At 45.8% G+C, this 22,498-nt stretch overlaps 10 protein-coding genes across 10 annotated transcripts; 4 read left to right on the top strand and 6 right to left on the bottom strand.

Annotated features, from left to right (window-relative positions):
- Positions 1-604: 604 nt before the first annotated feature.
- Positions 605-2,693, top strand: N7469_004875 (putative NAD+ kinase Utr1; the record flags this gene model as incomplete). The annotated part of the gene is made up of 2 exons (XM_056643795.1): positions 605-2,114; positions 2,182-2,693. 2 exons carry the CDS (start codon positions 605-607, stop codon positions 2,691-2,693), a joined length of 2,022 nt encoding a protein of 673 aa, XP_056503207.1.
- A 751-nt stretch (positions 2,694-3,444) lies between these two features.
- Positions 3,445-4,161, top strand: N7469_004874 (uncharacterized protein; the record flags this gene model as incomplete). The annotated part of the gene is made up of 1 exon (XM_056643794.1): positions 3,445-4,161. The coding sequence occupies one exon, from the start codon at positions 3,445-3,447 to the stop codon at positions 4,159-4,161; it is 717 nt and encodes a 238-aa protein (XP_056503206.1).
- A 1,181-nt stretch (positions 4,162-5,342) lies between these two features.
- On the bottom strand, positions 5,343-6,284 carry N7469_004873 (GAF domain-containing protein; the record flags this gene model as incomplete). Its single annotated transcript, XM_056643793.1, has 4 exons — positions 5,343-5,453; positions 5,508-5,901; positions 6,077-6,186; positions 6,270-6,284. The coding sequence occupies 4 exons, from the start codon at positions 6,282-6,284 to the stop codon at positions 5,343-5,345; spliced, it is 630 nt and encodes a 209-aa protein (XP_056503205.1).
- Positions 6,285-6,801: 517 nt separating this feature from the next.
- Positions 6,802-7,566, bottom strand: N7469_004872 (uncharacterized protein; the record flags this gene model as incomplete). The annotated part of the gene is made up of 2 exons (XM_056643792.1): positions 6,802-7,295; positions 7,371-7,566. 2 exons carry the CDS (start codon positions 7,564-7,566, stop codon positions 6,802-6,804), a joined length of 690 nt encoding a protein of 229 aa, XP_056503204.1.
- A 1,712-nt stretch (positions 7,567-9,278) lies between these two features.
- Positions 9,279-11,043, bottom strand: N7469_004871 (CAZyme family AA1; the record flags this gene model as incomplete). The annotated part of the gene is made up of 2 exons (XM_056643791.1): positions 9,279-10,075; positions 10,143-11,043. 2 exons carry the CDS (start codon positions 11,041-11,043, stop codon positions 9,279-9,281), a joined length of 1,698 nt encoding a protein of 565 aa, XP_056503203.1.
- Positions 11,044-12,225: 1,182 nt separating this feature from the next.
- N7469_004870 (uncharacterized protein) lies at positions 12,226-12,919 on the top strand (the record flags this gene model as incomplete). Its single annotated transcript, XM_056643790.1, has 3 exons — positions 12,226-12,373; positions 12,444-12,503; positions 12,576-12,919. The coding sequence occupies 3 exons, from the start codon at positions 12,226-12,228 to the stop codon at positions 12,917-12,919; spliced, it is 552 nt and encodes a 183-aa protein (XP_056503202.1).
- A 2,057-nt stretch (positions 12,920-14,976) lies between these two features.
- N7469_004869 (putative GABA permease) lies at positions 14,977-16,811 on the bottom strand (the record flags this gene model as incomplete). Its single annotated transcript, XM_056643789.1, has 5 exons — positions 14,977-15,341; positions 15,403-16,245; positions 16,307-16,539; positions 16,598-16,658; positions 16,727-16,811. 5 exons carry the CDS (start codon positions 16,809-16,811, stop codon positions 14,977-14,979), a joined length of 1,587 nt encoding a protein of 528 aa, XP_056503201.1.
- Positions 16,812-18,029: 1,218 nt separating this feature from the next.
- N7469_004868 (SDR family NAD(P)-dependent oxidoreductase) lies at positions 18,030-18,887 on the top strand (the record flags this gene model as incomplete). The annotated part of the gene is made up of 2 exons (XM_056643788.1): positions 18,030-18,510; positions 18,568-18,887. The coding sequence occupies 2 exons, from the start codon at positions 18,030-18,032 to the stop codon at positions 18,885-18,887; spliced, it is 801 nt and encodes a 266-aa protein (XP_056503200.1).
- A 145-nt stretch (positions 18,888-19,032) lies between these two features.
- Positions 19,033-19,500, bottom strand: N7469_004867 (GFA family protein; the record flags this gene model as incomplete). The annotated part of the gene is made up of 1 exon (XM_056643787.1): positions 19,033-19,500. The coding sequence occupies one exon, from the start codon at positions 19,498-19,500 to the stop codon at positions 19,033-19,035; it is 468 nt and encodes a 155-aa protein (XP_056503199.1).
- Positions 19,501-20,372: 872 nt separating this feature from the next.
- N7469_004866 (GNAT family N-acetyltransferase) lies at positions 20,373-20,852 on the bottom strand (the record flags this gene model as incomplete). The annotated part of the gene is made up of 2 exons (XM_056643786.1): positions 20,373-20,748; positions 20,794-20,852. 2 exons carry the CDS (start codon positions 20,850-20,852, stop codon positions 20,373-20,375), a joined length of 435 nt encoding a protein of 144 aa, XP_056503198.1.
- Positions 20,853-22,498: the final 1,646 nt, after the last annotated feature.

Genomic DNA, 22,498 nt, shown 5'->3' with positions numbered 1-22,498 from the left:
GGTCGCACAGGCTCAACGCCTCTCTATCTTCCTGTCGTACCAGAAAAGGCACCAGAGTCACTGAGATAACAAGGCCAATGAAGAGTGGACGTGGTGCACAATCCCCGTCAGCAGAGTAACGACCAGAATTAGCAATAAGCCCTAGTCAATATTCGAGAGGACAACGAATCAGACAGAAATAGACACAGGGATGGAAAAGAAATTTTTAGTTCTAGCTTGAATTATCAACTATTCAGCTTCAGCACTCAGTATTCAACCAGGAATAGATATCTTTATAAAGAGAGAGAGGGGTCTGGAATAAACCCCCTGTGAATGCCATTATACATTGTAGTATGCTAGTACCTCTCTCACTCCAGAGACTGCCGATCAATCCAATTCATCCTATTTATATACAATACAGTACGAGTCACAGATCTACTGCATTTCAGTGGAAGACGGTGGAATTCTCTCGCGTTCCACCAAAGAGAATCAAATCGGAGTTGAGCTTTGACTCCAACGCAATCCCCGTTACATCCGAAAGCTCAACTGGCCCCAATTAATTACTTTCCTCCACACATATCAGCCTGTCCTCTTCTGCTTTTTCTGATCTGCGTCTCTTCTGCTCATGGCGTCGCCCGGCAGTGAGTCGTCCCGATCTGACACCACCGCGACGCAACTCTCCTCCGGACATTCTCCATCTCGTCCGTCTCCATCCTCATCTCCGACTGTCGCTGCGACTGTTCAGTCTGCCCCACCCCCATCCATTTCGACTGCCGGTACTGCTCTGCTTCGCGATTATGCTCGTCATATAGAACCATCTCAGACACATCCGGAGATTCGCTCTCATCATTCCCTCCACGATCCATCTTCAATATCACAAAGTATCAACAACACCGCACGACCACCGCTCAGAATAGATTCGTCCCAAGAAGACGCTGTCGGAGGTCGTCCACTGCGAACCTCGGCATTACGCCGATTTCGCCAGAACTCTTTGTCGGGGCGTCGATCGCAGAAAGCCCTGTCGACCGATTGCATTCCAAGACAGACCATAATGAAGGCCTTGGCATCGCGCGCAAACTTTGCAAATAATAATCATCAGAGCGCCGGCTCCCCAGGTCCGTTATCGGGCTACATTGTCGAAGGCTCGTCCCCACCGGAAGATGGAGAGAAGGATAGGGAGAGAGAAAAAGAAAAGGAGAAAGAGAAAGTGCGTGAGCGAAGACGGAGCAATGCTTCATCACAAAAACTGTCTGCGGCGCTGTCCAATCTGCAGCTGAATGGTTATCTCGACCGGTCTCCGGCGACGGCACGATTATTGCTTCAATCGCCATGTTACTTCCACCAACGATTCGACGACGCGGTCAATATAAAGAAGGTTCTCGAGGAAATAGCAGATGATGAATGGCTGTCGCATTCTCGCTTGGTTCAAACGGCAACAGGGGTTCGTGAAGTATCGAAGCAATTGCAGCGAAGACCAATTAAACGTGCCGTGCGCAATGTTATGATCGTCACCAAAGCTCGCGATAACAGCCTGGTGCATCTGACCCGTGAGGTCGCCGAATGGTTGTTATCAACGCCGCGATATGGAAATGAATTAGGTGTCAACGTTTACGTGGATGCCAAACTGCGGAACTCCAAACGATTTGATACCACCGGGCTGTTGCAGAAAGAACCGCGGTTCGCGCATATGCTGCATTTCTGGACCCCAGATCTTTGCTGGACATCCCCAGATAAATTCGATTTGGTTCTTACGCTCGGAGGGGACGGAACCGTTCTCTTCACCTCATGGCTCTTCCAGCGTGTTGTGCCGCCGGTGTTTTGTTTCTCACTGGGGAGTCTAGGCTTCCTAACGAATTTCGATTTCAAACATTATAAATCGCATTTGAATGGGGTTATGGGTGATGTCGGTATGCGGGTTAATCTACGAATGCGATTCACGTGTACCGTCTTCCGAAAGGATCGGAGCAAAGGCGCAGAGGTGGGCGCCGTTGAAGAGGGCGAGCAATTCGAGGTGCTGAATGAGCTTGTTATTGACCGGGGCCCTTCACCATATGTGTCAAATCTCGAACTATATGCAGATGATGAGTTATTAACCGTTGTCCAAGCGGATGGCTGCATCTTCTCTACTCCCACAGGTATGTTTGAGCCGTATCCCCTTAACACTCCTTTGAGATTACAGACTAACCATAATAACGAATCTAGGCTCAACGGCCTACTCCTTATCCGCTGGCGGCTCTCTCATGCATCCCTCAATCCCTGGTATTCTTCTTACTCCGATCTGTCCTCACACTCTTTCCTTCCGTCCTATGGTCCTATCCGACTCGCATCTTCTCCGCATCGCTGTTCCTAATGCATCTCGATCAACTGCGTATTGCTCGTTTGATGGCAAAGGTCGAGTTGAGCTTCGCCAGGGTGACTATGTCACCGTCGAGGCCAGCCAATATCCATTTCCCACCGTCGTATCAGACAGTGGTGAATGGTTCACCAGTGTCCAACGTGCCCTTCGCTGGAACACTAGAGGCGCCGTGCAAAAAAGCTGGGACGGCGGAGTCTATGGTGAACAAGACATGAACGGAGAGGCTGAAGACGAACAATGGGATATTGACACCGACGCCGGACTCGGCGGGACGGACAGTGGAATCGGTCCTAGCGAGGATGGTGATTCGCTATCACCAAATCCAATGCGACGACAAATGAGCCTGCTCAATATGTGAGCCAGTGTTCTTGAAAAGCTCCTTTCTGCTCCACCTTCTCTCTCTATAATTTTACGACATTCCAACTCTCGTTGGGTTATACATTTTTCTTCGGCGTTTGACGACATACCCTGACTTGCATTTATCAAAGCTTTTTTTTTCTTATGCATAGACCTCGATGGATTCTTTCTTGTCATTTGTCGGACAGTTTAGCGGTCTTTACAGCAGGTATCTGTCTTTTCGGTTTATTTTCAACAATAATGACTCGGTGCATCTCAAGCTCATAACAGTCGTTACTAGATAGAAGCTTTTGCTGGGTGAGCCTCAAGGCTTCATATATGAATCGTACAATATTTATTCAAGTTTCAACAGACTTTGGTCCTTTCGAATCCATCGTAAACTTCCAATCTTGGCTCTATCAACCACCGTGGCACCTCTCGTTTCCACATCGTGACCTTCCTATAGATAGAACGGGAATTAATCACATTCCGATGACATTCCACAGTTCTCCAAACAATCTAACACAACTCCATGTAACCTCGCGTGAACGCAAATGGAGTTTGCAGATCTCGCCTGAAGAGCACTGAAACACCGCGTTGTTTCGGCTTGATAGGTCCAAGCTCCATCAGGTGGACCGTGAATATCCTCATACACTGCAGTATACTACTACAACTGGAGTATAAAATGCACCTGAGAAGCACTTAAACTCGGAGGAAAAAAACAAAACAAAACAAAACAACATTCAATCTCATCATCGATACAATACTCCAAAATGAAGGCCTACTTTTTACAAACCTCCTTCCTTGCCCTCCTCCAGACCACATCCGCCCTCGTCGGAATATCCTGGAAAGTATCCAATACTTCCTCCACAGGTCTACAAGATATAACGTTCCCAATCTCCATGCCCAACGCAGCCCATAAATCAGGCTACTACTACGCCCAACAATTCAGCTTCATCAATCAAAAAGACGTCGGATACACAGGCCTCCAACCCCGAGAAGACAATAACAGCAACTCAATCGTCCACGCCGCATTCTCCAGTTTCGTCGCAGGAACCACAAGTTCCGACGAAAACTGCTCTGATGGCGCAGATGGTGGCGCGGGCGTTTCCTGCGCTGTAGATGTTTCATCTTCCTACGAACATGGATATCTACTCCGCGTCAAGAATACGGGTGGAACAACCTGGGCCGGAACACTGATTGATGAGGTTGACGGGACTGAAACTCATATCGGGTCTTATACACTCCCCGATGGATCTGGTGGTATTGCGGGGAGTCAGGTTGGATTTGTGGAATATTATCCTTGGAATTCGGGGAGTCATACTTGTGATCAGTTACCTAAGACGGAAGTTACTTTTGGTGTACCTAGTTCCTCTGGTGGAGATGGAGAGTTGGATAATGCGTATGAGTATGGGGATTGTGTTGGGAAGGTTGATTTTAGTTCTAAGAGGGTTGATGGAGATGCTGTGGATGTTGTGGTTGGATTTTAGAAGTTCTTTGTATTTTTTGAGTATCAACTTCAGATTGGATTGTCAGCTCTGATGGGATACTTCTAGTAGTAGATGGATAATTGCAGGACAATTGAATTTCATTTTTTTTCTTTATTTATACCACCTCATATGGTATCTCTTTCACTTTTTCCATTGGTAACTATTTACGTTCGAGATTTCGATACTCCTGGGCTCTTTATGAGAAGGGCTATTATATCCATGATCGCAACCAGCAGATCCATACTGTGAATGCTCTTCTATGAGTTGATGCAGGGGTGGTCAGACTTTCTGGGATATATGTGAAATACTGATAGTAGTACTATCTATGAATGACATCGTATGTCATTTGTAGATTGCTAGGGCATCATCATCTGGCGGGTCATGATGTGACCATCCGGCGTGCTAGTAGTAGGCATGTGGATATTGAGTTCTCAAAGATAAATGAAAAGCCCTGTCTCTATATAAATGCATTTACTATTGTTACCTCAACAAGTACTGCCCAAAAATCCAAGTGGAATATCAGATATCCTGAGTTCAAAAGTCTACTAAGAATGCACAGTCTTTCAATGACTCTAGACTGTCTAGACCTAACATATTGGGAATGTTTCACGACGATCTCGATAGATTTGGCTATTAATTAAATTACCCCTGGACGCACTTGAACTCTGACACCGTGAACACATTGGCGAGATGCACTATGTAGTATCCAAGTGTGTGGTTCAGGGACTGATAATCTGATAATTGCCGATCTGGCGTTTCACCTGAAACCTGGGTAGCTACAGTAGCCGACGTCGTATTTCCCGTGACACTCACGATTAATCAAAAATCGACGATCAGTGATCTAATGGGCATTGATGGATTTTAGAACTCGAAACCATTGATTTACAGTATACACAGTACACTCATGGAGAATATCATTGTACGTTTGCAATGGACGAAATGTAACATCTAAATTGAACATCCCTTGCAAATAAACTTTGAAGCTTTAACCAACGAAAATCTAGATATAAACAAGTTGCCATCTGTGACAGTAGCAGATTGGCCAAGTGTAATAAACTCAGAGCTTTTATGACTTTTGTGAAACGGGTCATCGCCCCATCGTCTTCCCTTCCCATATTAATTTCGATCATGTCGCATAAATCTCATTCTGATACATCATTTTATCGTTTATAGTGAGCTCCTCACCAGTCACAGCTTTCAGCCAGGATCTCGGCCAGTTCCTCAAGGTACTTCTTATCCTCGTGGTCGAAGCCAGAGGGCAGGGCGCAATCAATGTCGATAATGGCGACAGTCTATGAATGATTAGTTAAATACCAGGATGGGCATGGAACATGGATATAGCGTACCTCGCCCCGAACAAGAATAGGCACAACAATTTCACTTCGGCTGTCGGCGTCACAAGCAATGTGTCCAGGGAACTTCTCTACGTCCGGTACAACAACGGTTTTTTGTGTGGCGGCAGCAGTGCCGCAGACTCCCTTGCCGAATCGAATCTGTTGGCAAGCGGGCTTTCCCATGAATGGGCCCAACAGCAGAAGCTGGTCCTCGGGTGAAGCATAAGTAGTCGAGATTGTTACATTGGCAATGCTAGGTCCGCTCAGCGGTGGTGAAGAGACGGGCGAGGCGAGGGTGGGAAATTTGTCATCGCGAATATAGAATCCAGTCCAGTTGACAGAGGAGGATGGAGAAGGAAGCGCAGCGAATGTGTGCCAAAGGAGTGAGGAGACGTTGGAAAGGTTGCTGACAGATTGTTAATTTACGAAACTCGGTGTTCATCAAAAAAAAAAAGTGCAAGCATTTCTCGGAGCGTAATTGGAAATAGTGCTTACCTGACCTATGATGACGATGTTCTGTTAGTACATTTCATCATTTTTGCTAATCTTGGAGAATGTTCTCTGAGACATCCCGGTGGAACAAACTCACCCAGTTACGCTGACCGGAAAGCAGGCCCTTGGTCTGATCAAGCAATTGAGGGTAAATCTCGGCTTTGGTTGAGCCAAAGAAGATGGAAGAGTCGGCGTGAGGCTATGAATTTTGCGATCGGACAATTAGCTCAGATCGGCGCAACCAATGGACATGCGACTGTCGCAATTGAAGGAACAAGGAACGGCAGGACTAACCATATTGACTTGATTGGGAGAAATAAAACGGAGAAGGGAAGAAGAAAGAAAAAATTGAAAAAGAAAAAAGAAGTTGAAAGAAGAGAAAGAGAAGTAAAGAAGGAAGGAACAAAGAAGGAACGAAAAGGAAAGAGCAAACTCGGGCAGTGGGGGAGGGAGGATTTTGAAGGAAGGAGCAACCCTGGTCTGGACCCCGCGTTCCTTCGTTCGTTCCTTTCAAAGCGCCAGTGTCTTCCTCTTCTCCACTTCAGCTTCAACTTCCTCACTTTTCAACGTCAGTTTTTGGACCCCAATTTGACTCCTCTTTTCTCTCCATCTTTGTGCAACTTTATTCCATCACGGTAAATTGGTTCAGATCCACTTTTTCCGGTTTGCTCGCGTGCCCCCGACCAGGTCTGTAATGATATGTGTCTGATAAGCCTTCGGTTCAAACCCAAGTAGTCCGATTCTTTCTCGTACGGAAAGTCTGCAGTCAACTTTAATTTCAGATCTGTCTCCCTGGTACTTCATAGTTTAAGATTTAAGACTGATTTGGTTTTGGCCTCCGGTCGGCTGAATACCATCTTCGGTCATTGACTTTGGCAGCTTTCCAGAGCCCTGGATCACTTGATCGGTACTCCAATGGAATTTGACTGCGGGGCTCATGTTTGGATATAGAGGAGAGACCACTGGCTGGTTGATGTCCATCTTCCAGATCGCTTTCCCCCGGTGAATCAACGGGAATCCGCAAGGGGCTTGGAATCATCGCGAATGAGCGAACGCGCCAGCTGAATACCCGGTGCACTTGATGCTTCTGGACAAGTCCTCGGATGATCTGATGCACCTCCACTTGGAGGATCGATCGCACCCGTGACATCGATCGCTTCCTAATTTGGAATCTTGGGCTATTGAACCCCGATTGGTATCGACTGGGTTGGAGACGCTTGCTACCTTTGATCCAGTTGTCGGCATGGCGAGGATCATGAAATTGTTCTTGCACATGTACTTCATCTGGTGTAATGCGTACCACGGGTCCTGTGAAGTCAGCAAAGAGAAAGAAAACCAAAACGCCAAAAGGACAAGTGAGCACGCCCACTGAACAGAACTTACCATATTCTTCATGCATGCGGTTAATTTCCTCTTCAAAGGATCCCGTTCCCCAAGTGGTCAAAAAGACCTCGTATAGCCCGGTCACGGCAGCGAGCCTAGGGCCGGGGAATTTGCTCAATGGGTGGATGTGTACCCGGTAGATGATCGTGACCAGAATGTAGGCCACCAGGCTACCGAGCAGAAAGAAAGCAATCATGGTGACAAGCTGACAAGCCGCGGCGGCAATCTTGCGGCTGAGAGTGAAGTGAACAAATGGCTGGATACGTAGAAAGTCTTGTGGTAAGCCGAGGTCAAGGTCAAGGTCAAGTTTTGGATCGCTGATTCTCTTCAAGTAGCTCGTGAGTTGAGACCGATATAAATATTAGTAGTAAACGCTCTTCTTTGCTTCAAGCAATTCGTCCAGATCTCGTATCTCTATCACCCACTCCGCTCTGATCCTGAGGTAATCAATACTCAGAAAGGGTGGTAATACGGCATCAAAACTTCCCAAGCAAAAGACAAATTGGCCCGCACGGGCAATATGAAGGTTGCACAAGTTGCGAGATTGGGATTGCTGCGTTTACAAGCTCCCCAGCAGTCGAAATCTCTTTCATCAAAGGCACAGACCAACTGCTCCCAAGCGTCCCACGGTGTCCTGCAAGATGTTTGTATCGTGGGGTGATCAACAGAGTGGGAGATCGATCATTGGCTAGCACTCTATTTATACCGCCTCTTTCTGGGCCTGCCCGCAGACATGGCGAGTCCCGTCTATCGTGAAGTCGGTATTAATTGGTGTTCTCCCTTCTTGTGGAGCTTTATATACAGGAGCAAGGCGGGCCTGTTCTGTAAGTTTGGTGGAATCTTGAAGGCTGGGATCGTGCTCAGCCCGAGACCGCTAATCTATGTAGAGACCACTGGTAGACCGCCAGTTTGGCTGGTCTCCGATTATTTGTCCACTTTGTGATCGAACACTTTGTCTGTGCTTACAGTCTAAAAACGCTACCGGGCATCATTCTGCATTGGGTTTGGTGTGTAAAATTAAAGAACAAATCTCGAATCAACAGTCAAGATCAGTCAAAACCGTCAGAATGGATCAGAGAAATTGCAATCTCAATCTCACCAGCAGTTAGAGGCAGGAACCGCCCATTTCAAAACATACAAGAGAGAATTCGATCGTGAAGTGGCGGGGAGTAGGGTTCGGTCATGTTCTGTGTGGAGGATAGATCGGCTGCAGGGCTGGATGATGGGTTGGGTTACACAATCTGCTACGTGGAACCCCAGACATACAGTTCGATTGTAGATCTGTAAGAATCCCCGTCATCGAACGTCAAAAGCTAAAATAACTGGCTGCAACAGAATTAAGTTTGATATGTTCAAAGGACTGGGATCTCTGATTTGCCTGCACACACAATACTAACATCATGGAAATGTCCTGATTGGCTTTGGTCTCTCCAATGTGTTGGGAGTTACCTTTGATAGCTCTTCGATGCATGGAATCCCCTGTTTGTGTATCAAATCCGCCCAACCTCATTCAGAATTATCTGTGGCTTTTACCTGGTCAAAGAATTTGTCTATTCAAATCTCATTGGATGCTGGGAAATCGGCAGTATGACGAAAGATTGGCATGGCGTCACTAGAGAGCGAGGTTAGCAAGTTGAACAGGTGTAAACACTGCCGAGATACTACCTAGTAGGTGTCTCTGCATGATCAATCAAGGCCCCTTTGGCCTTCATTCGTGGGTCATTTCCAATGAAATATTAGAAGGGCAGTGGTATTAGTTATATGCTATATCCCTTTGAGATCCAAATACGGTTTCATGTCTCAGTTCTCTAAGAATGGCTGTTTGTCTTGATTCATATTAAGTGCGAATAGGTACAAAATTGCCAAAAAAAATGTCCAAAGCCCCACGAGCCTTAATTCCAGGCATGATCATACACCTGAATCATCTTGCTCGATATCAAACTCTCCATCATATGTATTCCAAGATTCGCAGTTATCATTTACATAGTCCCAGTCAATTAGCTCTTTAGCTTCATCATATCTCTCTATGAATTGCAATGCAAATCCTTCAGCAGTATGCCAACCAATATGGCAGTGTGCAAGCCATGCCCCAGGGTTATCCGTCTGCCAGGCCATAAGTAAGTGACCAGTACTCTCTAAAAGAGCGGTATCACGTCGTGGAGGGTTGGATGTGACAGTTGTGCCATCCCAAGCACCAATGCCTTGCGATAAGACAAAAAAGTCGTGCCCATGCAAATGGATTGGATGAGCAACCGGCATGGTAGTATTGATCAGAAGGTATACCCATTCATCGGCATTTGGTAGCTCAATGACGCCACTGGAATCCTCCCAATGAGTTGTTCCTTGGTACATTTGTTTCAAAGTAGGTTCTTCCCAAGCAACTTGCATAGTGGTGCTATTAAGATACCAGCGGAAGAGGTTTTTACTATTCCTTCCAACGGTCACGTCTGTCAAGGCTTCCCAACCTGCTGTTGCGACATTTTTAGAGACGACGGGAACAAGATTGCTCATGTCCTCATCGACGCATATATCGTCAAAGCCCCAGGGTGAGGTTGTCGGGGTTGCTATTTTGCCATGATAGTGCAATATCCCTTTGATATTATCCACATTGTGGTTCTCGGAGCAATCTGTTTGAGGTATAGCACGAATCCAGTGATTTTTAGCTTTTGGCTGGTCTGCAGTAACAATCACATCATATCGTTGCCCTAGGTCAGATATTAGCTATAAACCGCCTTTTTGGACACCCGTTTCAGGAGGAATTATAGAACTGACCCATTCCAATATTGACGTATTCAGTAGTATACGGCTCGATTGGAACCAAATCCATTGCAATAACCGTCAGCTTATGATTATCAATCATGAACTTCCAGTGTGTATCAATGGCCGCATTCACGATTCGTAGACGGTATGACTCGCCTTTATTAGCCCGCATGGTGAAATATGAACCGCTCTCATTATACTTATTTGTTCCATTAATGAGACCAGTATCTAGTGTCGGCGGTCCTATAGTTTGAGCATGAGTAAAAAGCTCATCTGCTGTCTGATGCGACCAATCATTCAGGAACAGCATTCCTTTATCTACATCGTAATTCTTGCTCGCAGGTCCATTGATAATGATACCTCCGAAAACGCCCTCCCAGGCCTGCAAGCCAATATGGGAGTGATACCATGATGATCCATACTGCGCGGCACGCCATTTGTAAGTAATAGTCGACCCAGGTGCTGTCGGGCATTGAGTGATTGACACAACGCCGTCATTCTGGTTGGTATAATTCTGACGGATACCATGCCAATGGATACTAGTGCCATTCATAGACTCGAGGAGATGGTTTGTGACATGAATGACGACATGATCTCCCCAGTTGGCATAGATCGTAGGTCCTGGAATAGTCCCATTGATAGCCATTACAGGACGTGAGATTCCATCTGGAGCAGCAGTCATCTCATCAATTGAAAGCCAATATTCACGAGTGACACCTGTATTTGGTACCGTGGTTGTGTAGTCTGTGTTGATGTCGTAGTCACACCATTTCGTTCTCTTGTGAGCTGTGTTGCCCTTGCATGGTCTGGGCTTCGAACCATGCTTTTTATCCTTGCGTGTCTCAAGTTGCGGTATGGAGATTGCAGCTGCAGTAAATGCATAGGCTAGAAAAAGAAAATTATTGAGCCTCATCGCGATGCTCTATTTTAAATAGACAGATATAAGGTTCAAATTCTTCGTTCATGTAGCTGCCAATTGAAAAGACAGCCCCATGAATTTCGAATGCTCGAGTGTCTTGAAGTTAAAAGTCACAAAGGGAAATGGTTATTCCAAAGTACTGTCTGACTGGCTTCTATATATACAAGACATCCTCTCTGGAGAAGACCCACGCTGAAGTATTCATCCTCTAAAATCTCACTCGGCCTTTCACGGGCCTTGTCCTGGTCCTAGAGCCGCCCAGAGCACCCACAATCTCTAACATGCATGAAGCCAACGGTTGATACTAGCATCCTGCTAAGCAGGAATAAATCCATGCTCTTCATACGACCAACAATGACTCCGTACTAGCCATGTCTAGTATATCTCGTGAGGCTTTTCGGTACGGATTTCCCGAGTCGGCAACACTCCATCGCTCCCTTGGTCAAGATGTTTCTTTTCTCATCGTTTTCTGAAAGTTATATCAACCAACAGCCCGGGATAAGTGGCCTGAGTTTGTGTGTATGTCTCAGGGCCACGAGGCGTAGAATGCACTTTCATAATTAGCGTATCTCGTGAGATTTCAACACTGGCTAAGGCTACCACCACGGGGCCCCATTCAGCCAGGCACTGCCCACTGAAATTACATAAATACGAGGCCTCGTGCTATGTTGAAGGAGCTACGTCGATACGAGCGGCCTTTTCTTCTTCGGCTGGGGCTGAAGTTGCGTTGGAAGCGCTCACTCGGCCCAGCCGAATGGATGGGATGTAGTACGATGCAAAGTACATTTGTAAATCACGGCCAGGGCCAATTCGAGTTTACAGCTGAGCTGCAGGTCTTGCGCAGCCATGAGAAGCCCCTGCGGGGGGCTCTTTGGGCTTAATCATATTTTCGGAATATCTATGCGAAAGTGCAATAGAGGGCTGGGGTTACCATGTACAAATGGTCATCTTTCTCGGGTGGTGAGACATTAATATCAGAATATTCCAAGACTCAATATTATGCTATCATAATCCAAACGATATTCCTTTTACTCTTGCACCTCCCTGAGTTCACTCCGTACGCCTTTTGCGATTTTTTCATTCACTGAAACTCCTCTCAGATTCACTTACTATCTTCGGACCAAGTTTAGGCCTGCAAACCTCCACAGGCTTCTTGTCTGAAGGCTATACTAAGCCATGCTTTCCTTTCCTCCTCTATTTGCTTTGGTCTTTACAGCTCTGTTCTCCATTGGTTCTGCTCGACCACACGAGAAGCGTGCCCAGCAGTTCAACATATATGCTTTCGGTGATCATATCAGTGGTCTGCAGGTATACTACTCAGATGGTGCGTACCTATTCTCGTTGACAGATCCGAGCTCGCTCCTATGGATTACTACTTACAAACAGTATCCAAGGCGCCGCTGTGATAGGTGATCCAACTCAGACCAACTCAACCGACATACTGCCAGTCTACTGTATGTGTCTCCCCAGTATACTTATACGTCTCATCTTCGCTTGGTACAAACATATTGACTCAAATTTCTTAGTCACTGTGTCCGATGCAACTAGCTCCAGTGGAAATACATTCACCGCGCATTCCGAAAACAAAGCGAAGGCGTTGAGCGATGAAGTCCTATACATTTCGAATGACGGCACGGACAAAGTCGGCTTTGCCTCATCTACAGAGAAAAGCAGTGGAAAGCTGACCAATGTGTGGTGGCTATATGGGCGATACGTAATGACCAATGTTGACGGTGCCACTTTTTATGCGGAGCAAACCTCGAACGGGTGGTATGCGTTATCATGGAGCTCGGCAGATCAATCAGAAACCGGAAAGACGCTGGTCACGTTGCGGACTATTGAGCCGTCAACCAATTCTGTTTTGCCCTGAACCCCCGGCGGGATGGGGATATATGGGGGTGGCGAAGCTTTAGAATAATCAATATTGATTGTATGCAGTTGTCGTGTGAATACCTATCTCTTGGAAGTAGTTAGTTCCAAGATTACCGGATGTGAGAATGTCAAGAGCTAGCTGCCAAGAGAATGTATTGTCTACTAAGCCTTTACGAGCCGAAAGATTATATTGAGTCCACAGATCAACCCAAATGCGCGAAGACTCGGCTTAGATTTCCCGGGATTTCCTAAATATGCACCTTCAAGGATAGTATGAAATAGTCTACGCTCAGGTCATTTCTGTTCAGATCGTGGCTGCATCATGCATTGGAGTGGGCCCCAAGCGATCTGTAAGATCAACCGTTCTACTGTATAACTAACTATACGAGCCACGTCAACAGGTGGGGTAGGGCTGGCGAGGATTTTCTCGTGTCAGCTGGCTCAGCCCGTCATCGTCGCCGTCGGTAAGTTGAATGATATTCACCATTCATATGATCATCTAGCCCTACGAATTGAGTTCCGGCTGCTAGTGCCGAAGGGTGCAGGTCCAAGCTTGATGTTAAGCGATGACAAAATCCTGAGGAACAGTCGCAGTACGAAATCTGGTTCATATACAAGTCAGATTGGATAGAATCATGAGCTAAAATTGCCTGGACAATGCAGTATTTCCCAAGGGTTTGCAGCGACTGGAGAACGGGAAGCATCGGCGCTAAAATTGTTGGAGTACTTTATGTATGCAGTGGTGGTAGTATTAAGAGGTGCACTAGTATCGATCTCACCAGCTATGGGACCACGGGCGATCCTATTAGTACATCCAAGGATGGAAAAGGCCGATCCGATGACTCGGGAAAAGGAATCCCTGCTAGAGAAGGGCCACGTACTTCGTTCAAATCGGAAAGTTCTTGGCTCACCATGATGCTCGTATTTAATATAAATCCCGTGCTCACAGCATGCCAAGGATAAGGCCATAGAGTGTATGACACACCAATGCCACACGGCGCGCACATCGCTTATACTACCTGGATAATACTGTCTGGGTTCCTCTCAACGGATCCAGTTGCCTTGTGGCAACGGATGTCATTAGATAAAATATGCTAGGTAAAAAGGCCAGAGCCTTCCATGTATGCATGACTTACTCGGGATGTCTACATACTCCATCGTATTACTGCAATGCTCTCCCCATTGCGTGGATGATAAGTCTCACTCGGGTTGTAAATCGGAGCCGATACATCCTCCATGTCCTAGAGGAGCTCAGGCCGACAACTTCAAGTTGGGAGCCAAATAATTCTTGAGGCTTTGGGACCAACTTTCCAAAGATAACTGTGCACAGGATTTCGGGGGCTGAACTCTGTCAAGGTTGCCATAGTTTTCTCTGGGGCTTCTCTCTTCGCTCTCTACTTCTGATTTGCATTATAGAATGAGCCTGGAGTAGACCATTAACTGTTGATTTCCTGTTGCCTCCAAGTTCTTCACGAGAGCAGCTTTGTAGGTATCACAATTTAGTTTATTGTAGATACAGTTGAACAAATACGGACTTTTTGTCGTCGTTGTGACCTACGAATCAGCCTCATTATCCCATTTGACCGTTATGTGCCTGCGCCAATTGCAAAAGGCTTGGATAGGTCACTAAGAGAATGAAGGACGTGGCAAGAAATTGAGTGTGCATACAAACCTGTCGATAGAAGTGTTGAACTTGAGCAATGAGCATTAGAGGCCACGAATCAGAATTGTTCTATTGAAAGTCATATCAGTACCGTTGATTTTCTGCGTGTTTCAGAGCCAAGTGCATGTTGTTGCAGTCTATGTCACCTTCTACCTCGAGATCCTGCAATATAATGACTGGATTTCTTGGTCGAAATCTCAAAGTCTGAACTTCAATGGGATTTAGAATTTGGATCTACTTAGAGAAACATAACATAAGACCAAGTCATAGTATCGTATCGTTGTACGACTCAGATTATACATGCAGCTTAATGCTGTCCGTGGCCCTAGTATTTGCCCATATTTCCCAATATCAGTACTAGTATTAGTATACACTTTTCTAGATAAAAAATACTAGATTTTCTTCTCGGCCTGTGATGCCGTACCTTGCGGGGCGCTCTGTTTAGTCTGCTCTCCTCTCAGGAAGCTGACAGCACCCGGGCCAGTGAAATTTTTCCGTCCAGTCGTGATCCAAGTTATTATACTAAGCAGGCCGACAACACCAATAGCTGCGCTGGTATAGTTCATAGACTGATGATCTACTGGCGCCGTACTCGGGAAATTGAAGGTAATAGACGCAAATAGCAGAAAGATGAGTCCGAATACATTGAGGCCGATGGATACAGGCGTAGAGAATGAGTAGGGGCCTTCCATCTTGGTAACATGACCAGTAAAGTAACCCAAAAGTCGACTAAAGAGAGCCATTGCATAGGAGAGGTCTAGCGTTCAGTATCAGTAGTATTCTTTCATCAATTCATTATAAACCTTGGATCGACTTACAGAAGCCTTCCGTTGCGATGGAAATCACGGTTTCAAAGCCGGTTGTTGTGCCAAATTCGATAGCATCGAGAGCCATCTGCACCGCTAATGTAAGTAGAATAGCATTGACCGGAACTTGGCTCTTCTTTTCCACTTTGCTGAAAAACTTGGAGAATGGAAGGCCATTGTCACGAGCGAATGCGTAGACGGATCGGGAGCCCTCGGCAAGGATATTGTTCCCAGCCACGATGACAATCACTGCAATCATGCTTGAAAGTATGCAAGTGGCGGCCTTATTTCCAGTAGAGTCATATATAATTTGTATCACAGGGACTCCGGTACTACTGTTGGCAGTCTCTGCAATATCTCCGATGCAAAAGCAGAGGGTCAAAAGGAAGACGAATCCAGTGACAGCACCTAGAACAACAGCGAGCACAATAGCCTTTGGAGCCTCCTTAGATGCCGATTTCATCTCCTCTGTCATATGCGAAGGTGCATCATAACAGCACATACCAAAGCAGGCTTGCAAGATACCGATGATGGCCGCCATCCCGGTACCGAAGCCAGTTGTATTTTGAAAGTCTTGAAACACAAATGAAGCCGACTGCTTGCGGTCGTTAGTCGCAAGAAGTGTGACTGTCACGACGACAAAAGAGAACACATTCCAGATCAAGATAAACTTCGAAATACGATGGAGCAAGTGAGATCCCCAGATATTGACGGCAGCGGAGAGCAAGATAACCAAATACGCCACTAAGACTGTCTGCCATCGCTCAATAGTATATTCCGGGAATATCAAGTTAGCCATGCCGAGTACAAAATTCGAGGCAATATAGTTGTTTGTCGCTCCCATTGCAAGGAGACCTTAGCTGAGTTAGCTTAAACAAGTGCTTGTCATGCATGTTATCAATGTAGCAAAACATACCAATGAGCATAAACCATCCCGTCACGTATGAGAGACCCCGCGCATATTTAGTGGGAGTTAGAGCCGCTACCCATGAATACTGGCCACCTGCAACCGGGTACATCGAACACATTTCAGCCATGGGGATAGCAACGGCCAACGTAAGAAGTGAAACTCCTATAAAACTGAATATCATCACAGGGGGGCCGCCAGAGTTAACGCCCACAATGAATACGCCACTCAAGGCTGTCCATCTATTGAGTTTTTAGTGACACGTCGTTATAGTCATACATGCTATGATAGGTCTCTTACGATGTCACAACGCTAAAACTGAAACCAATCATGCTCAATAGGCCGAATGAACGCTTGAGCTCTAGAGGGCCGTTAGTATACTTTCTCCTGCTAAGCGAGATTTCGCTCTTCGAATATCAAAGATCTCACCTTGCTCATAGCCCAAATCCTCAAGTCTGACATCTTCGGTGGTGGTGCCTTTGAAGACTCGCTCATTATCATCGTCGTTTGACATGGTGGCAACTGTCTTGCTCTATTCTGCGATACAGCCAGAAGAGCTTCCTCGGTCAGGAGTGGGTGACACCCCTTACTTTAAACTCTCGATGATACTGATTCACATTCATACTTCCCCGTATGTCTTGACTTCTAGATAACCCCAGCAAGACTACATACATAGTTGCAACAGTCCATGTGCGATAAGATAGATGTGCCCCATAAACTTCCTTATCGAGAAGGTCTGCGCGACAGCAGTGGAGACCGGCATGCTAAATCCCGGTCAACGAGCGAACCTTCTCGGGATGTTTGCGGGGAGTAAGTTCATGCCTTCGACGCCTACCGATAAGCCAGAGTCGGAGAACCTGTCATTTGTCGAAGATCCGCCAGATCTGAATGTCACTATCTTCCCATTGAAAGTCTCAAGGAGGGTTTACCTCGAGAATTGTGTAATAAGAAATGACGAAGTTCCTTCACATCTCCTGAGATTACTCTTGTTAACCAAGTCAATGATAAACACAAATCTCGCTCGGTCATGATCCCGACAAGAAATTCCAGCCAAGGTCATTATTTACCAACGAAAAAATCAGGCCTTCTTGTTTGATTCTGAAGAGTTCTTATCGGCTGTCCCCAGCCGGATAGAAGAACGGCGCCGGGCCGATGTATGGCCTGAGGCAGAAAGATAACATCCAAAATAGGGCTTAGGGCTTAGGGCTTCGGAAGTGCAAGGTTCCGGCGAGTCAGCAGGCTGTAATTTTCGAATACAACAAGGATGTACCTGCACGTCTGTACTTTGTCAAGATCGTTCATGCATATGTCGACTGACCAACTTTATATTCGTTCCTATGCATAGAAGAAGCTGCTACTTATATGTTAGATTCTCAGGAAAGACTTGAACCATAATTTTATCTTCCATTCTCAAGTCTTATATTTGGATACTCCTCCATACACATCGATGTCGTCCACTGTATTATCAATACGACTCGGCAGCTTGAACATCCTTAAGATGGTCCGACAAATTTCACCACAGGAAACGAAGAGGCCGAGCAACAAGCACCAACGGCAATGTTCTTCGCAACTCACAAGATTTACCGGAAGGGGTCCTATCCGCTTTCCGTTTCACACAATTCAAGGGTCATATATAAACAGTTGATCCCCTATTTTCCCCGTAAATTACTTCGCGATTTACCCCGGTATTTCAATTTCTTTCCCTGCCACAAGGCCGTATCTACAGGACACAATGACCGGAATGAATACTACTCAGCAAATTCTAGCTGGTAAGACATGTCTTGTCACTGGCGGCGGCGGTGGCCTTGGAAAAGCAATCGCTGGCCATTTCCTTGAGGCAGGAGCCAACGTCGTCATCTGCGACATCAACGAAAATTGTCTTCAAGAAACATCCGTTGAACTGTCCTCTAAAGGATCACTGAAGGCCATCAAAGCTGACATCACGAAGACAAATGAGGTGGAGACCCTCTTCGCCGAATTGGTGGACACGTTTGGAAAGATCGACGTGTTGGTTAACAATGCCGCCATAATGGACACTTTCAATCCCGTCGGTGACCTCGAATACGATCAATGGGATCGTGTTATGGCTCTGAATCTCACGGCACCATTTGTTTTGAGCAAACTGGCCGTTCGCAATATGCTGGAGCAACCTACCCCTGACGGCCGAATTATCAACATTACATCTGTGGCAGGCCGAGCTGGATGGGCTGGTGGTACGTGAAGCGATTATTCACTTTCCCCTTTACTAATTCATCTAACACTGTATACAGGTGCTGCTTATACAGCCAGTAAGCATGGTCTTGTTGGTCTGACCAAGAATACTGCCGCCTTCTACGGTGACAAGGGCATCAAGTGCAATGCGCTCATGATGGGCGGCATGAATACCAATATTGCTGATGTGTTCCAGAACGGAGTGAATATGGACGGCATGCAAAAGTTTAAATCCGTCTTCGAAGCCGTGAATGCTCCGATGTGTGATGTAAATGAGGTAGCCGGCTTCTGTACTAGCCTGACTTATGGAAAGGGGGCCAGTATCATTAACGGTGCTTGCATTGCCGTTGACAATGGCTGGAGTTGTGTTGTGGGCTGAAAGCGATAAGCTATGCCTGACAGACTTGATACCATTTCGTATATACCTTACAGAATGAAAGTGCAATTTAGCCGCAAAACTCGAAACGTACAATATTGTCAAAGCCCATCAAATTCTTCAATAGATCATTCAACTGACAAGTCTTTTAACGCTCAAGTGGATTAGGTGGCATTCCAGGCTCTGCCTCCCATTGCTGTGCACCTTCTGGGATGTCGACGATTGCATGCTGAGTCCAAATATGGATGACATCTTTCATCATTTCCTTATCTAAACCTTCCAGACATCCGCCTTTCACATTGGTTGTCGCCTTTGGATCAGCTTTCTGACCAGGCGCGGGGACGAAATGTCGAAATCGGTGCAACAAACGAGCTCCGCACTTTTTGCAAAACAAGCATTCCATCTCTCGGCCCTTTAGAGTGATGCGAGTAAAGCTTCCCACCAAATCAGACACTGATTCTGGAAGCTCAAAGTAAGGGAAAATAGCAGTGATTCCGAAGGCGGATGCACTCTGGTGTCTGCACTCGGTGCAGTGGCACGCATAAAGGGCCAAGGGCTTGTCGGTCGACGTGGTGAATTCAACCTTGGAGCATTGACAGCGTGCCTTCATTCCCATCTTGAGAATATGATAAAGATGTTTAGTCGGCCTTGCGATTATTTGACAGGATGTTTGAAAAAATGTGTCTGGCGGTAGTGGTGAGGGGAAGATGACAGGTTGGATACGAGTACGAGTTTCGTTGGTCAGCCACAGTCGCACCGAGTTTAACCTCGCAGATTTGAGGATTCAACTGTAAACTTGAAACTGAAATTGATGATTTAGAAGAGTTTCTCTTTCGTGATTTGACCAGATACTCGGCTTTTGTCACCTTTTCCCCTCGCAGGAGCTCGACATTTCGCCACATTAGAATGCAACAGCACCTGGTTTCGAAGATCTTGACCTTCAATAAAAGTCAAATGGAATATAACTAGACTAATTGGACTTTAAAGGAGAGTATTAGCATTATTAAAGTTTATTACATGATCCGGGATGACTTTAATCCAAGTCTTCACTTTGGGATTCAGCCACTGGTTACGTACGTAGTACAATCTTTTCTTTAGTCGGTCGATTCGGTTGTATATTTATTAGAATATGACTTTGGAAGTCGTATTCATTCAAGAGGAATAGAAGTAACGACTTGTTACGTTGGTACTAATAATACTGCCGGAATTATCTGGCCATAAGTTTATCAACGATCTCTCTTTTCCCACCTAACCAATCATCCCAGCAAATAGATAGATATGCCGTATCTCTGCCTCCGTCCTTTTGCTCCCCATACGGTGGCCTCTCGCGTCCATTATGAACTTTCCCCCTTGAATCAGCATCATGGACAATCTTATTCCACCGAAGAATACCCTCCAGATGGAAACCCATTCGTTGAGCTGCATTTAATGACGCCTTGTTCGGGGGATCAGCGAGCCATTGCATCCGACGAAGACCAAGTCCGCCTTCTACCGGGCTATCCAAAGCATAATGAAGGAGCAGACCGATTGCATGGGTTGTGACGTGGGTTCGTTGGTAAGGGGGAGAATGATGATATATCCGACTTCGGCAGATAGATGAACCTCAGAAGCAGCCATATATGACACCATTCCAGCAACTTCCCCTTCATTATCGGCGTCCGATGGCGACTTTTTCTTGTCGATAATTGCGAAGCATGCGACAGACGATTTCGTATTGACAAAATCATCTATGAAGACGGACACGAACTCTTTCTCCGAATCAAATGGTCCTATAGACATGTACCTAAATAGTTCTGGGTGATCCTTAGATCCACGGAAGAACGGCCCTGCATGCTTGTTTGTCTTCTCTTGTGAGTCACGAGGCCTATGTTTCATTCAATGATCAATGCTTACTTTGAATGGCGTCAACTTAACCAAGTCATCGGAAAGCTCTTTGACTGGAAAGCAGAAGTCAATCCGGGTGACCATAGTGCACGCGGTAGTACAATGGGAGAAATATCGGGCCTTTGCAAATCTGATAGCGTTGATAATGGACGATGAGGGGGGGCTGTTTTACACCGATTGACATTGGATTGGTTGGCGACTGGTGCGGGGATGATCAGCCCCCTGCGCAGGTAGCAGCGGTGTTGCATTTGAGGCTTTCGGGCGCTTGAATTTGCTCCCTTATATGGTCCGATGGCGTAATTCACACAAAACCTCCAAATTCAGATATACCCAGTCCATGAATATCTGATAGTGTAGATTCAATCTTGCTAGTAACGCTAGTGCCAAAGGTATGTCAAATAAGAATTCAATGACCACCATCCCAAGGATCAGTCTGGCGTCGATTCCAAGAGTAATATACCCAATCATTCCTTGAGCAACATCGTGATGCTGAATAGGAACAACAATAAAAATAGGATTAAATCCATCTTCGGAATCCATCGAGAAGAAAGGATCCTCGTCATTTTTTGTTCGTAATATTTGAGTAAGGGACGCATACGGCCCCAAGGACATGATGACCTTTGCAGAACCCTTTTCGGTAAAATAGATCTGACCGGTACTAACCTAACCGTAAGGCCAGCGGCAGTTGTGCCATTTCCACGTAATTTCCATTTGGTATGTACCTGTACGTGAATATGGATAGTTCGATTGGCATAAAATCCTGGATGTTGATTAGCCCGGGCCTCGTATTGATACGCCAATATCTGTTACCGACCCGGAAAGACAGTTTTCATCTCCATGATTCCGTTCTTGTTGGTAGGCCAGATTCCCCTGAGCCAAGTTGCATTATCGGTATGGAGGTCTGTCAGTCCCATAGTATAGTTGGATATATTCAACTGTTGCAGCAAGAATGGAAATGGCGTGTTGGGTGAGATTCCGATAAAACTGGAGTATGAGCCAGTTGCATTGCAGTGCAATATATCAACTAGGACGTCCCTGAGAGGTTTACAAGACTCCAAATCAATGACACCGATATCTAAACACAAAGGAACTCCTTGCTGATTCTCTGTCATATCTTTTCTCAACTTCTGAGAAGGAGGGTATACATAAGGTCCCGAGATTCCTTCCGGGGTTAGGACACAAGTGCCGTTTTTGATTGCTTCATAATAAGGTGCTTCGGTGTAGATAGTATACGTAGTATAATCAGCATGCCAACGACGAGCTAGGTTGGCAGTCCAGCGGTCCTGGTGGAACTTCGTCACACTTTGATGGCATTTTTGAGACGTGGTTGATTTTCGCATTATATCCTCAGCGCTCATAGTAATGAACATACTACCTAGAATGTTCATTCTAATGTGCTACAGTTGGAAATGCTAATATGAAAAGATAGATGATAAAGCCCAGCAAATACATGATTGAGAGATGGTCTTCATATCGGTCTTGCAATAGGATCTTCGATTTTGTAGAGGACGAGATATATTTTATCTTACCATAAGTTTGCCAGATATTAAGAGATAGTTCTTTTTTATACTGATACTAGACCCAAGTCATCCCTGGAATGGCCATTACATCAGCGGATCTCATCTAGCTCGTTGTTCAATATTATTAGTTTGACTATTGTCAGTTCCAAAATGAGCTAGTTCAAAGAATTCTAGAGCTTTATTATCAAGGAAGATAGAAACCTTGTTAGT

This window comes from Penicillium citrinum (genome assembly GCF_028827155.1).
Source record: "Penicillium citrinum strain IBT 23319 chromosome Unknown utg000003l:1.0-4596430.0:1.0-4598250.0, whole genome shotgun sequence".
Classification (NCBI taxonomy): Eukaryota; Fungi; Ascomycota; class Eurotiomycetes; order Eurotiales; family Aspergillaceae; genus Penicillium; species Penicillium citrinum.
The sequence above is the reverse complement of the archived record's forward strand: the minus strand, read 5'-3'. Positions and strand labels throughout refer to the sequence as shown.